Source organism: Protomyctophum bolini (genome assembly GCF_963924005.1).
Source record: "Protomyctophum bolini genome assembly, chromosome: 3".
NCBI classification, from domain to species: domain Eukaryota; kingdom Metazoa; phylum Chordata; class Actinopteri; order Myctophiformes; family Myctophidae; genus Protomyctophum; species Protomyctophum bolini.
The window spans coordinates 33,883,375-33,897,982 of record NC_137864.1 but is presented as its reverse complement, the minus strand read 5'-3'; the positions used below and the strand labels follow the sequence as shown (position 1 = coordinate 33,897,982).

Genomic DNA, 14,608 nt, shown 5'->3' with positions numbered 1-14,608 from the left:
GATCTTGTAGAGCTGTTCTTGACAAGCGACACCGACGTACAATGGATTATAGAATCGTCTTTTCACAAAGCACAGAATGTTCACATTATACATTTGAATCTTAGGCTGACTTGAAACAACAATAATTCATACGCCCCTATCGCTAAAAAATAGTTTGTAGCCCTAAAACCCAGACAAACAATTCTGTTTTAAATTATGAACTTTGTACAACAATATATGTTCAGAAGTCAACCCACATTTGACGACTTTTGAACGACACAAGGAAATACTTTAAATTTTTTTAAACACACATAAACAGCTTCAGAACACATGAAACTTTATTCTGGCCATAATAGGTCTTATTTTCTGCTTAAAATAAAAAAGGTAGTCCTATTAACACCAGAGCGTTATTATTTTACATAGTTATAGCAGGATATTCTCATAGGAACTTCTCAACAGTGGTGTATTCTAGACAGAAGTGAAAATATAGCTCCCGCCCGAGTACAGACTAAAGAGTTGATGGTTGTAAAAAATAAATGTGGCAACTGTTGATATCAAATAACCAGTGGTTCAGTACTCATAGGTCATAGTTAACCCCAAAGTAAGCTGTAGTTTGTGTAGAGTAAATGCACACATTTACTTTAATATTCATTGTACAATTTTAAGATGTTTCTGTAAGAAAATTATCATTTAAATGATCAACAGGAGAGACATCAAGCAATTTAGATCAAATCAGATTTATTCATGACATAAAAAAGTTAAGTGTGTAAAATCAAATGGCCAAATGTTTACAGTGATGGGTCTTCACTTGCAGTATCTGTCAGCTTTCATTTTGGCTCTCCTGTAATAAAGAAACATGACAAAATAATTATACCAACTTTATTTGTACCTATTGCCCCAAACCGCACCAATGCAACTAGTCGCAACTCCTTGCAACATAACAGTTTTAACACCAATGAGACTCCTTGCAACTGTCATTGGGGATAATGGTTGCATGCCACTACATGCAACCGTTTGGTTGAAAGGAGTTGCATGGTGAATCAATGGTGTGGTTTGGGATTAAATACTTAAATTTATTTACATAAATTGGTATAAGTCTGTGCACAATGCAGATTCATGTGAGGTGCTGCCCTTGGGCACTAGATGAACCATGGTTATGTAGAGACAGCAGGATTGGATCGGCTTGTAAGAAAATAAAACGTAATCCATCCTGCCGTTTGTAGTAGCTCCAACTAAATGTGTGGTCAAAACAACTGACTAAGCTAACGTTTGAGTTGCACTCAGTCTACTTCTTTTTTCCTGTAAGTCACATACCCATGTTGCACATACAAGTCACGAGATATGACGAACAACATGAATGGGCGATGCATCCAACACACTGCAGCACCTGCCAACCCACACGGTAGCCTGGGATCAAATTTGGGTTCCTTATCTGATCTGGTCTGGGGTGTAAATAACTTTACGTCATGAGGCGGATGGAACCCCGGTGCTGTCCCTTAGTTTAAAATGTGTTTAGTTCGGTAAAATCATTAATTTAGTTTATTTTGGTATAATAATAGCTTGGTGTATTCTAACTCGGAGACTAAACTAATTGATTTGCATTAGAAAAGGTCCCTAGCTTTAAGTACCTCGGAGTGCACATTTCCGAGGACTTGAAGTGGACCACAGACATCTTAAAAAAGGCCCAGCGCCTCCATTTCCTCAGGAGGCTGAGGCAGGTTGGCCTCAACACCTCAGTGCTGGAGGCGTTTTGCAGGTGTGTGGTGGAGAGAACTCTCACATTCAGATTCTCCATCACCACTTGCTATGGGAACTGCTCTGCTGCGGACAAGGCGGCGCTGCAGAGGATGGTGAAAAACGCCCACGGTAGATGCCCTTCCATCGAGGACATCTACACCAGCAGATGCAGGAGCACTGCTACCCGCATTATAGAGGACCCCACTCACCCAGCCCAGGAACTGTTTGACCCACACCCCTCGGGTTGGAGGCTGCAGTCCCAAGAAATGCACTTTAATATTTTTGAAATATGCAGGAGCACTGCGACCCGCATTATAGAGGACCCCACTCACCCAGCCCAGGAACTGTTTGACCCCTCGGGTTGGAGGCTGTAGTCCCAATAAATGCACTTTGTTAAATATGCTTAGTTTTAATGCATTGCCCTTTAGGATTTATGCTTATTCTTTAATTTATTGATAGTTATTTAATGTACACTGCTGGTCCTAAGACTGAGTGCGATTTTCGTGCAAACTACATAGCAGTGTTACAAAAACTGGGTCACACGGCTCAGTTTTAGATTGAATACCAGGCTTTCTCCCATGATGGTTGAAAGCCTGTTGATGCGAAGTCACACAGTGATTTTATACCTGTCAAGCAAAGTTTCATGAAACTTCCCGTCTGTCCTGGCCCGTTTCAACGAAGTCGAGTCCTCTTCATTCACCCTGAGGCGCCGATCCTGAAAACTCTGGAACTTCTTCCTGTAAAGTAACATGACAGCATTACATTAAGATCCATACCGGTATATTATATTAAACCAATCCAGTATACTGTACAGTACACAAAACATTGACACGCGAATACAAGCGGCCGTAATGGGTATTCTTCGACGGGTGACTGACTGGCATCTCCCTTAGAGATAGGGTGAGAAGTTCAGTCACACGAGAAATACTCGGAGTAGAGCTAAGCCGCCGCTTCTTCGCCTGGAAAGGAGCCAGCTTAGGTGGTTCGGGTATCTGGTTAGGATGCCTCTCGGGCATCTCCCTAGGGACTCAGGTCCTCGAGGCACGTCCCACTGGGAGGAGACCCTGGGGCAGACCAAGGCGCAGTTGGAGGAAACACATTGACTCACTGGCCTTGGAACGTCTCAGGATCCCCCAGGAGGAAGTCACTAATGTTGCTCTGGAGAGGGAAGTCTGGAACACTCTGGTGGAGCTGTTGCCCCCGCGACCCGACTACGGATAAGTGGTTGAAGATGGATGGATGGATGTACGACACACCAACTTGACCAAATTTCTCTCCCGTCTAAAATATTTCACATACCACATTTCAAAGAAAACAACCCGTTGAATAAATAATATAAAGTAAAATGGTGCAAATTAAACAACAGCACTCTATTTGCGATGTTTTAGGTTGGCGGTTGGAGACAGTGGTTTATGATTCCCACGTTGCACTCCATTCTGAAACACATTGGCGATGCTAAGCACTACATCACGAAGGCAGCTCAAGGGCAGCCATTATCGTCACGTCAACATGATGAGTCCATTTCCACAGTGTTTGCCCTAAAAAACAATAATGGAGCGAGGAGGTGGGGGGCAAAGCCTGACAAGCATAAAACAGCCTGAGATGTATTGTCTCAGACTTAATAGGCAACAGATGGGATGTGATAAATAGAAAAACAAGGAACAATCGTGACAATCATCAATACAGCAATGCCCAAACACACACACACCAGCAACTGCATCTTTAACGACATTAACCCTTGTGTCCCAATTTTGAGCACATCCTTATATTCACTATCGGTATATATTTTTTTCAAAATAGCAGCTATACAAGCTTTCACGTTGAATCGCAAAGCGTTGTGAGCTTGTACATCTTCCATTTTCGTGTGACACCGTTTTATGACAAAGTATAGAACAGGCTTTAAGGCAGAGGGATTGATGAGGCTGTCACATCAAGGGAAGTGATTTAGCTGTCAGACCCTCGCTGCCATCAACAGAGAAAAAAGAACGACGAAAACGTCAAGGTAATAGGGAGGAAATCCCTGAATTAAAAAGGTCAGCCTGAACCCCAGCCATTTTGAGAGAGGCTGGAGGAAAAAAGTGAATAGAAGCAGAACAGATGGTAAGAAACGCTCAAAACCCATTTGACTGTATTCTGGCTGCTTCTGGGTTTTATCTACCATATATACATACCATACACGCGAGCGTGTATGGTCGTAATGCACGTAACTCGAGAACCGCTTGACCCACCGACTTCAAAGTACACTTTTCAGTTTGCAGTCTTCACACACAGGCACATACACAGATCTCCATGTGGGACACCGGCTGACAGTTAAAACGGGTGCTATGACAACATATATCATTAGGTTCCCAAGTTGCATCGTTCCCAAGTAGGCCGGTGGCCGACTGCAACGGGCACATACAGGTCTAGTTAGATACATTTTAAATGAAACAAATGATTTGCTTCTTTCAAAATGTGTCTCCCTCTTGAATGCAAATAACTCAACACACACAACACGTAGCGAGACGTCAGTAGGCCCCACACAGGCTGGTCACCATGACCGCCCCGCGGGCGTAGCTGCAGCCGCCAGTGAAAACAGACCAAACTGTGTTTTGGTTTATAAAAAGCTGGGCACTGTAGTAGTTGTGAACGTACCTGCCGCAATTGTGAACAGAGCAGGTACTCAGCCACAGCTCAGGGCAGCAGCCACGGGGCTGCTAACACACAACAATGGTGTTGTCTGCGTCACTGTAGTTACGCGCCTGTTTTTCCAGCAACATTACAGTGGTTGTGGTTGAGCAGGTCATAACGGATTTGAAAACTAGTGAATTAAACCAAACAGGTCACATTTACAGGGTTTTTTTGTAATGGGACTGCTGGAGCGCTGAAGCGATTTGAAAGGCGATTAGGCATGAAAGGTGTTATAGTAAAGGTCACGCACACATAATTGATCTCGCAGTTCTTCACGTTGCCCCGGTCCTCATCCGCTATGTCATCTTTGGGCTTCACATCCTTCTCCGCACAGGACCGGATCTGTTCAACATCCACAAAGCGACACACAGACAAATACAGAGAAAATGAGAGAGCAGAAGTTACATAATTGAGTGAGCGAGAGAGAGAACAAAAGATGACGTAAGATGAGTGAGAAAAGTAAAAAAGATAAGATAATAACATTTGTTTAACTTTTTATCGACCACTAGTTGGGAAACTAAATGACCTGGTGATGTATGATGACACAAGTCGGATGTCAAGAACTTCCACAGAGAAGATCGTTAGAATTTCAAGGGAGAGTGTACTGGATTGACCGGTTGAGACACAATTATATGTGTTGCAATGAATCACACATGAGCTAATATGGAAGGTTAAGAGAACAGAATGATTATGGGAAAGGAATAGATCAGTGGTTCTCAATCTTCAGCTCTGGACCACTAGCATATCTCTGCTGTCGGGAAGAAACCACATGTGAAAATATATGAAAAATATATCTTTTTAGGAAATTAAGAAAACCTTGTATTTTGAAAACAAAGCAATACTGGCTCATCAAAGTTGGTGTTGTGACTTTATATATTTTCAATTACCTACATGAGAGGGGGAGAGGTGGTGGAGTTAGTTGCTTTAACAGACAGTTTGGAATGGAGTTAAGAGGTTTTGTCCAAAGAGTTTTTTACTACTTTCCATTGGTTCAATATTTTCAAAACAGTACAGACGTAAAGGGTATTCAACAGCACACTCCATCTGAGCCAGCAGGTCCCCATGGAGACAGCCTGCAATGAGTTGCGCATTAGGATGCAGCCTGAACACTTCACCTTCACCATCTCGTCCTCGCCTGCTGCCTTAGTCTTAGCCTCGATGTCCCCACTCTCACTGTAGGAGATGAAACAGCTGTTTGCTGCCATCAGAGCCATTTTACCCTGAAACGGCACAGACAGACGGACAGACAGGGCTGTGGTGAGATATGTGTTGACCTGAACGTAAGAATTAATCTACACAGGTTTCAATTTGAGTTTCTAAGATCACAAAATGAACAAAATATCAACTCATGATGAAGGCCAATTAATGCTTGGAGTTTCGTTTGACAAGCATAAATAGGCCTTAACAGCATAGCAACCAGAATGAAATAACTGTGAGAACTTTTAAGGGCTCTTCTGTCTGGCTTTATCATATAAAACCTTTAAGGCTGTTATGGCTAAAATTAATGCACTCATTACGAATGGCTGCTTGACTGTAGAACAGATTATTTTGTACCTCTGGGTTACTTCACACAACGGCAGTCTGCCGAGTACCATGGGAAAGTTAAAACTGAGAGTGCACATAAAAAGGTTTAATCAGCTTGTTTAACTTACTTCTTGGAAAACAGGTTCCCATTGTTCTCTGGAGCCGATGGCATCTGAGCGACCCACCACCAAACCATCTGAGGTGATTCCCAAGTACTTTCCATATCCAGACTTCAGGGCTATCCTACAAGTGCAAAATGAACATTGGTTCAGCATTCTCCAGCAGCGTCATACCTAAGCCTGTAAAGGGGCCGATTGGTTATCAATGGCCAAATAATTTCCTGTTATACATAGCAAACGGAATGGTTTTGATTTCAATCATCATTAATAACCATACCTATGACTGTCACAGTCAGGTGTGCAGGCTAGGGCAATGACCTCAAATACTGTGGTAAAACAGGTGTAGTTTGTGAACTACAGTTATTGATACAAATGCTGCTGATGTCTTTAGTCTACTATGGTTGTCACAATAACAGTAACAGGTGTCATGAACCCTGAGGGAGAATGGAAAACAAGTCTATATAGGTGTGTTGACTAAACTTGCACCCTATGATTCATAAAGTGTGAAAAAAATCATCATTATAATTATTATCACGACTTGACAAAGATCTCAGGGCTGAAAAACGTTGACTATTATAAATGTTTTCACCTGAACTATGAATACATAGGGCATTCCGCTTGTGCTCGAAGTTGGAAACCACCAAAATAAAGGTCGCTCACGCTTTATTACTTGCGGAAGCAGAGTACTGCGATCGTCTGGGTACAGTATGTCGGTGTTGTCCACCGGCCAATAAGGGACCATGACGTAACTAAGGTACGTTTGGTGATCGGCTGGGTATGTATGTATGTATGTCGGGGTAAGACTGGTGGTCCCTTATTGGCCATGTGGCCTACTGTACTTCTGTGCAAGGCGCAAGTTGGCAAGTCGACATTTCTAGTTGTGCACAGTTTTGTACGCGGCAAAGGTTCTTCTCGCAAAAAACCTGGCGACAGATTAATGCCTTCCAATGAGAATGTATGCGAAAAGCAAATCCGCCCAGAGCGGAAAGAAATATACACAGGCGGGAGTGGAGCATTTCACCAATACCCAGCAAGCCAAATGACATCATGATAACGTTATGATGACGTCCTCTGACTGCAGTGATGTTCAGGACTAGGCCAGATCACAGCCCATATGGGGATGATCGTCATTTCCTGGACGTCTTCTCCAGTTTAAATAATATAGCTTATTCTGGGCCAGATCTGATAGGATATGACTTAAGTTGATCTGGACTCGATCAGACTCTCTCTGATTCATCCAGAGACATCCATCTTAGTCTTGGTTTGACTTGATTTGGCCCCAATCGAGACATCACTAATTCGTCCAGGTCCTGACCGTGCTTGCTGGAGGCAGGGCACAACCACTAGGCTGTGCCCTGCCTCCACCTTTAAATAGATTGCTCACCTATGGCACTTGTTGAATGCATTTACTTATGACAGTTGTTAAATAAATAAATATGCGACTAGCCGACTGGACTTGAAAGTCCTCTTTACTAATGGACCACTTAAAAGCAGAAAATGCAACAGCTACAGTAAACTAGTAGGGTGATATAAGGACTCACCTTGAGAAACCATGAATGCTATATTAATTCCATGTATATGCGTGTGAAAAGTACTGTCATTTAGATTATAATAATATACCCACCTGGAGTCAGACAGCTTGATAGCAGTGAACTGCTCAGGAGGGTCGGGCCCCTCATCATCTGAAACATTAAAAACAGTATTCCTTATTAGCAGTAGTTCTCAAACTTTTTCGTGCCAAGGACCCCCAAATTGATATGTATTTGACCCCCATCTGAAAGTGATTGGGGCCAGCCTGCCAGGGACCCCCAGAAGAGAAGATTTGTGTTAAAGAAATCACACCGTGTGAAGGGCGCTCTTATCATAGTACATGATCATGACGTAATATGTCGATTTGCTATGACGTACATTCTCCATTCATTGTCAATGGGAGTTTTATGTTTGTGTTACGACAAAAATCTACAATATAGCGCCCCTCAGGTTTCCAAATATTTTTCTTCAAAAATGATGCAGATGTACAAACTCGCAGCACAGAAAATATGTGATGCTGGGAGCTTGTTGTAGATGTGCCATTTCTTGAATAGCCAACATATAAATGGTTCAAATGATTGTGATGCTACATTACCTACTATTGTTGGGGACCCCATGGATTTTTTTATCCCACGATTTTGCAACCCAGTTTTTTCACCCAGTGCCAATTATTAGCGGACTGACCTCATGCCTCCTTCTATGCATGAGGAGTCCATGCTGCTTCTTTTCACCCGACATGGAATTTTAACACGCTGAAATAGAATTGTTCTTGTTGTATACAAATAATAATAATCTTGTTTAAACTCCAAATCTGCCTGCCGATCAAGTAGACGGAAATTGTACCATCTGGACCAATTACATGAAGATTTAGGTTGCTGTTTGATCATGTGGACTCTTTGAAGAATACCACCTACTGGTCTAGATCACATTAAATCACAGTAGAGAGGAAATAAGAGGTGGTTGCTATTCTAAATCTAAAGTCTGCATTATATTCTATGATTATCTTCAGATTTGTTTGAAATGAAGGACCTCGTTCAGCGAACATTGATTAAAAAAGTAATCATCAGTTATTCAGTTCACTCATTGTGTGGGAAATTAACTAGCATCATGCTGACATTATGCTTAAAGTGACACACACACACACACACACACACACACACACACTTCAGGTTTAGTATAGAGGGGGTTTGCCAGGGACCATATTATAGACCTGTCAAGGATGAGCACAGCCTGCTAGACCTTAATAAGGCAGACATTAATAAACCACAAGTGTAATGAGACGTGAAGAGCTTTTTTAACAAGGGCTGGTTATCTACGAGATGTGCCAGACTGTGGGCCCTCTGAGTTTGATTAAAGAACATCAGTGATTTTCCTTTGAACCAGAAGTTGAATGTGAACATTTTGTGCTTTTTCAGAAGGAGCTATTATTCAGTAATGTGTGTACAGAAATCCTCTTCTAAAAAAATTAGAGGAAATCTCCAATCTGTCTCTGTCTAAAATGCACAGCCTCTTGCCTCTTCTTCCGCTTTCATCTTATACAGTCATGCAGAGGATGAGTCCACAGAGGGGAACTGGGATGTTTCAATCTTTTCACTGGGTCTTCGCATAAAACGTGAATGTAGTTCTAGTGAGTGGCAGCTCAGGGTAGGCCAGAGCCATCTAATAGAAGAGTTGCGATATTGAGGGGGCAGAAAACATGTGGTCATGTACTCGGGCGAGCCCATAGACTCCAATGGATTCTGTACATTTCCGGTTGTCCCCATGCAGAAGAGCCGCCATTGGACTGGCCCCATGAAGTGAACGGAGTTTGCGTAACTCTGTCTTACTCTATGGCTCTGGGGTAGCCCATTCCAATGCGCATCCCTCTCCACTTCTAAGTGAAAAACTCCTAAAAGAAAATATCATCACATTCACAAATAAACTCCTGTCTGAGTGGGCTTGCTTTTTTATGCGGATTAAAGGCCTAGGTGAAAGCCCAGTCAAGGGTGAAGGATTGAACTAAAATGTAGTTCGTTAAGTGTGTACGTGCAGCTCCTGTTTCCAGTTCAATGCTGGTGACTTGCCAGCTGGACCCAGTGGTCACTTAGTCACTCACCTCCCCGCACTTGACGGAAACTCCTGACTGCAGAGGAAGGAACGTGATGCTATTATCTGCGTCAGAATCCTGGCTCTTGCAATTCCCTCCAACTTAACTGTCTACTGGGCTTCCTCTGAACTCTATATATTATCCCTTGCAGAAACGTAACGCTGATGGTGCTTTTCAATACCACGCTTGAGAAGCCAAGGAGAAGATTAACAGATGTTGTGCAGTGCTTAGGGAACGGTTCCAGCTTCTGCTACGAAACATTACCTGGCAGGCTGGGAACCTGCATCGAATACATTGTCGAAAAACAGGCCTGATCTCATGCTGTGCTTTCTACTGTATATGCACTCTCAGAAGAATTCTTCCACTATCTGTAGGAAATCAATGTAATTTGAAAACTGACAGGTGCTGTTCAGCATAATGCTTTGTTTTCAGATCTAAGGCAAGCTGCGGTCCATGAAAACAAAACAAAGCAAAAATCCCTACTGTCTTGTAACCCAGTCGTATCCTAATTGCTTTAAAAACATATTTTGTTCCAATATTGTACTTTTTAAATCACTTGCAGTGTAAACCTTCCCATGCAGTAGTGAGGAATGCAACTGGGCATGACCGCAGAGTTCAAGTGCAACACAAGAGTTCACATGCACACTGGCACAGGCATTATTTTATTTTTCATTTTGGGGTGGAAGAGCCACTTCACCACTTTTGCAAACAGATCTTATTTTAATCATGTTTAGGACACAAGAAACTGTTTCCTGGAGGTTTTGTGTGTAATATGTGTCATGACAATGCACTTCATTGTGGAAGCTAAAGCTGCCTAAATTCTAATGAAATGGCAAATGCAAAAAGTACATTGAAATAAGAGAAATGCTTTTTCATTTCTGCTTCCATACTTCCTACCCTGGACTACATGTTGTAGAAATTCAACAATCCAGTCAAACACACATACTTCATTATTTTTCTGGCAATATAGTGCCAATTTCAAATTGTATCTACTACAAATACTATTAACATTGAGTGATTGCAGTTTCTTTCAGTGGTGAAATGGCCCTTTAATGCATTCGACTACCACAAACTCCCACCCCACACCCAGCTTCCATGAGTGAGTGAGTGAGTGAGTGACCAGGACTCTGATCCCACGTACCTTGGTGTGGTGCGCCAACAGTGAAGAGGCCAGTATCCAAGGCATGGATGTAAGAGTTGCTGTGCATCTCCACAGCAACCGTTCCAGTGAGGTCTCCAATATTATGGACACACCACCAACCACCTGAACAGCAGAATGGAGTGTGATGGAGCACTGCACTAATACATTGTGTTCCCATTAACCTCAGTCATTATTCCTGGTGTCCCTATTTTGGACAAATATTCAAACGATTTCAAAATGTAAAAAATTTAAAAAGACTATTCGAAAATAAGCGTACACAAGGTGTCATCATGTGATGTGATGTGTTGTGAGCTTGTAGATTGGCTACGTTTGATACTTGTTACATGATGAAGTATGGGGCTTAAGTGGACTTATAGCCACTACAGCTTTAATAAGGTTTACGGTGCATTCTAATTTGTAGCTCTCCGTATATCCTCACCCAAACATTAATTGCTGCACATTGGGGTCAGGTCTTGTCATCTAGTTTCATATCCATTTGAAAGTTGTAGCAGAAAACTTGTATCGAGTGAAATATCTCCACTTTTTCACAAGAATCAAATAGACAACATTCTCTGTACGGGACAGGGTGACATTCACAGTACCACTACACACATACTGTATAAACGTCCTTCAATGAACGCATACATATGGGACACAAATATTGACAGGTGCGTTGCGGTTGGTGTGGGGTAATTAATCACAACTGTCAATTTAAATGCATCCATTGAAGGAGGTTTTCATAATGTGTTCAGTGCTGCCGCCTGTCAAGTACAGAGCATGTGGTCCGTGTGAATCTTGTGGAATAGTGGCGCTATTTTACTATGTACGGTAGAAGAGCGAGTGGTGATCCGAGCACTCAAAAAAGTTTTAAAAAGAGGAGGGTGGATATAAAATCAAGTTACTTTATTAAAGTTTAAAACGCCAACATGTCAAATGAGTCTTCATCCGGGCAAGCATAAAATGACATGAAACTAGTTGACAAGTAATTAATAAGGTAGGAACTACAAATAACAATTCTGTAGAGATGAATCCCACCACATAACATGGCTGTTATGAAATAATATGCAATATATGGAATATCACCCATTCTAGGTCTAGGAGGACACACACATAATTGTGACGATACAATTCTGTTGTTTGTCATTTTACCCACCTGATACATTTTAAATTATCTCTAACATCACACACCAAAATCTAACAAGAGCGAGCACACCATTCAAAGTAATCGGGCGACTGAAAAGAACAGGGTGGCCACGTCCATTGAAGTTCAATGGAAATTGGAAAAGTGGCGTCCTGTTATATTCTGTTTCTCAAGCTATATACACAAATTACACATACCAACAATATCCTTTTTGTCCACTTCTTCATCTTTTGTCTTATTCTTATCTTTCTGTTTCTTCTTTTTCCTGTCAAAACAAGACATGTATAGACACGTTTACATGTTGGCATCAGGCAAAGTTTATATGTTACAACTGTTATGGTTACAACTGATATTTACTATACATTTTCTTTTCAATTTTGATATTTAGCACTTTTATCCAGACACACATCTACACTGGCCTTAGATCAAGACGGTCAACAGTCTTGTACCAAGGCTATATCTAGCCGCAAGCAACTCTTTTTTTTTTATCCCACGATTTTGTAACCCCGTTTTCTTTTCACCCAGTGCCAACTCTTTTTGAGGGGCGCTAGCCCCTCCTATGTCCAGCTTTTGATGTGTGTGCACAAACTTTATCCTACACAAACACCATGACAATGAATGTACAATTTTGAGGGTTTGTGTAAACACAAACATTGCGTAACACAAACATTGATGACGAAGGTGAGGACGCAAATTGCGTTTGGCCGGAATGAGATGATGTACGATGATAAGAGCGCCTCTAACTTCACACGGGTGTGATTTTTAATATCTGGAATCTACAGTTGCAATGCCAACCCTTAACATCCCTATATCTGATTGTATTAAACGACATTAAACGCACCAACTTTGCAGCATTGTACGGAAAGCTTGAATTATCCTCTTTGTATCTGCAAAGTTTTTGTTTAAATAAAAATCCACCATAGACATATTATGATGACATAGCTCTGGTCCAGTGCGTTAGAGAGAACTCGCACTGGACCAGGGCTAATGGTGACTTAGCCCCGCAAGCAGAACCCGAATGTAGTAAAGTTTCTGACACTTTTAAGACTTTACTGCATTGGGTCCTGCTTCAAGTGGGGCTGTCGCCAGTTACGCACAAACAAATACAATGTAAACACTCCATGAGACGGACTTCTGCGCGCTTTTACCATGGTTATTCATGTATTGACTTACGAATGTGCGAACTATAAGTACCTTACATACCATACCGTCACATCTCCTGTGTCGCGGAAGCCGTTAAGTATTTTTAATCCATGATTGATTAAAAATGTCGCTTCTTCCTACCTTGTTTATTGACACCTCATTGTACCGCCTATCTGGCTAGCTAGTGGTGCTACAGCTATGACGGAGCAGATCAGAGGAAGGGACATAGCCCGCAAAGCCAACCGCACATCGAGAGGCGGTACAATAAACGGTAAATAAACAAGAAGAAATCAAAGCGACATTTTTAATCAAACATGGATTAAAAATACTTACCGGCTTCCGCAACACAGGAGATTTTATCAGAGGTATGTAAGGTACTTATAGTTCGCACATCCGTAAACAAACACAATAAAAAGCGTCCTAATTCCGCGCCGATGGACTAAACGATGAGTTTGTGTATATCCGCGTCCCAACAATCGCATTGAAAAATCTTAGCTTGACCAGGAACCCTACGGGTCAGCCCGGTTCGGTTCGGATTGGGCTGACCCAGGGGGTTCCGAGAGGGGCTAATGGCGACTATGATCTACTTCTACTTTATGTCAATACATTACGAGCAGGTGATTATTTGTCTATGTTCTAGGTCCTTAGTACCAACTGTTTTGAAATTGCACATAATGCAGCATAAGGTTGGAAATTGGCATTGCAAGTTGCAACACTAGATTCAACATGTTAGTGTAGTACTATAACTACTAGGCTATCCTACACATGCAACTGAAGCCACGTTAGACTGTAGCCTAAGATTTAGACTCTCGTAGATGTATTTATCGATTCTTACATGATACATCATCACTCGGATGCCGACAGAATCGAAAAATACATCTTCGAGTCTAAATCTTAGGCTAGTTAGACTGGTTGTTAGTTAATTAACGTATTAAAAAAACCCAATCGACTCGTACAAAATGGCCCTAGGATGGCTGTAATGAATCTAATAGATGCTTTACAGCCATAAATGGAGCCATTATCCTCGCAACCTAATAACACAACATGGGTCGGCACGGTAGCATTAGCTATGTTAGCTTTTAGGACTGGACCACCAAGGGGAAAAGCAAAACTATATTATTGAACAGTTCACTAGCTATTTTGGTGGCCTTTTCTGCGGAGACATATTTACCCTTTTTTCATTCCTTTTAGTACCAGCTTAGATGATTTTACGCGGGAATATTCATCCATGTCGCTAGCTTCTTCTGGTACACGCGCTAAAATGTAAACACAAACAATCAGCCAGCCAGGCAGCCACTACGGAATTTACGGAAACAGCAGAGGTTCAAAATTCAAGGACCTGAACCTCGATCCCTCCCAGAGATGATGAAGCCTGCATGGTGACGCGATGGATGGATCATGGATGGATTCTGACTGTAATATTTTATTTTATTGCTTATTTTTCCTGAAAATATGAATAGTGAATATATATTTTATTTGGATTAACAAACTGTAGCTGTACTGTACTATAGTTCTGTGCTTTGTGGTGTGTTTATCAC

The 14,608-nt window shown here is 41.8% G+C and overlaps 1 protein-coding gene across 1 annotated transcript; it reads right to left on the bottom strand.

The window, feature by feature from the left end:
- Positions 1 to 692: 692 nt before the first annotated feature.
- frg1 (FSHD region gene 1) lies at positions 693 to 14,360 on the bottom strand. The gene is made up of 9 exons (XM_080759148.1): positions 14,242 to 14,360; positions 12,125 to 12,192; positions 10,787 to 10,909; positions 7,654 to 7,711; positions 6,039 to 6,153; positions 5,502 to 5,606; positions 4,637 to 4,728; positions 2,343 to 2,453; positions 693 to 820 (listed from the first exon to the last, which is right to left on the bottom strand). Exons 1-9 carry the CDS (start codon positions 14,298 to 14,300, stop codon positions 784 to 786), a joined length of 768 nt encoding a protein of 255 aa, XP_080615274.1. The 5' UTR covers positions 14,301 to 14,360; the 3' UTR covers positions 693 to 783.
- Positions 14,361 to 14,608: the final 248 nt, after the last annotated feature.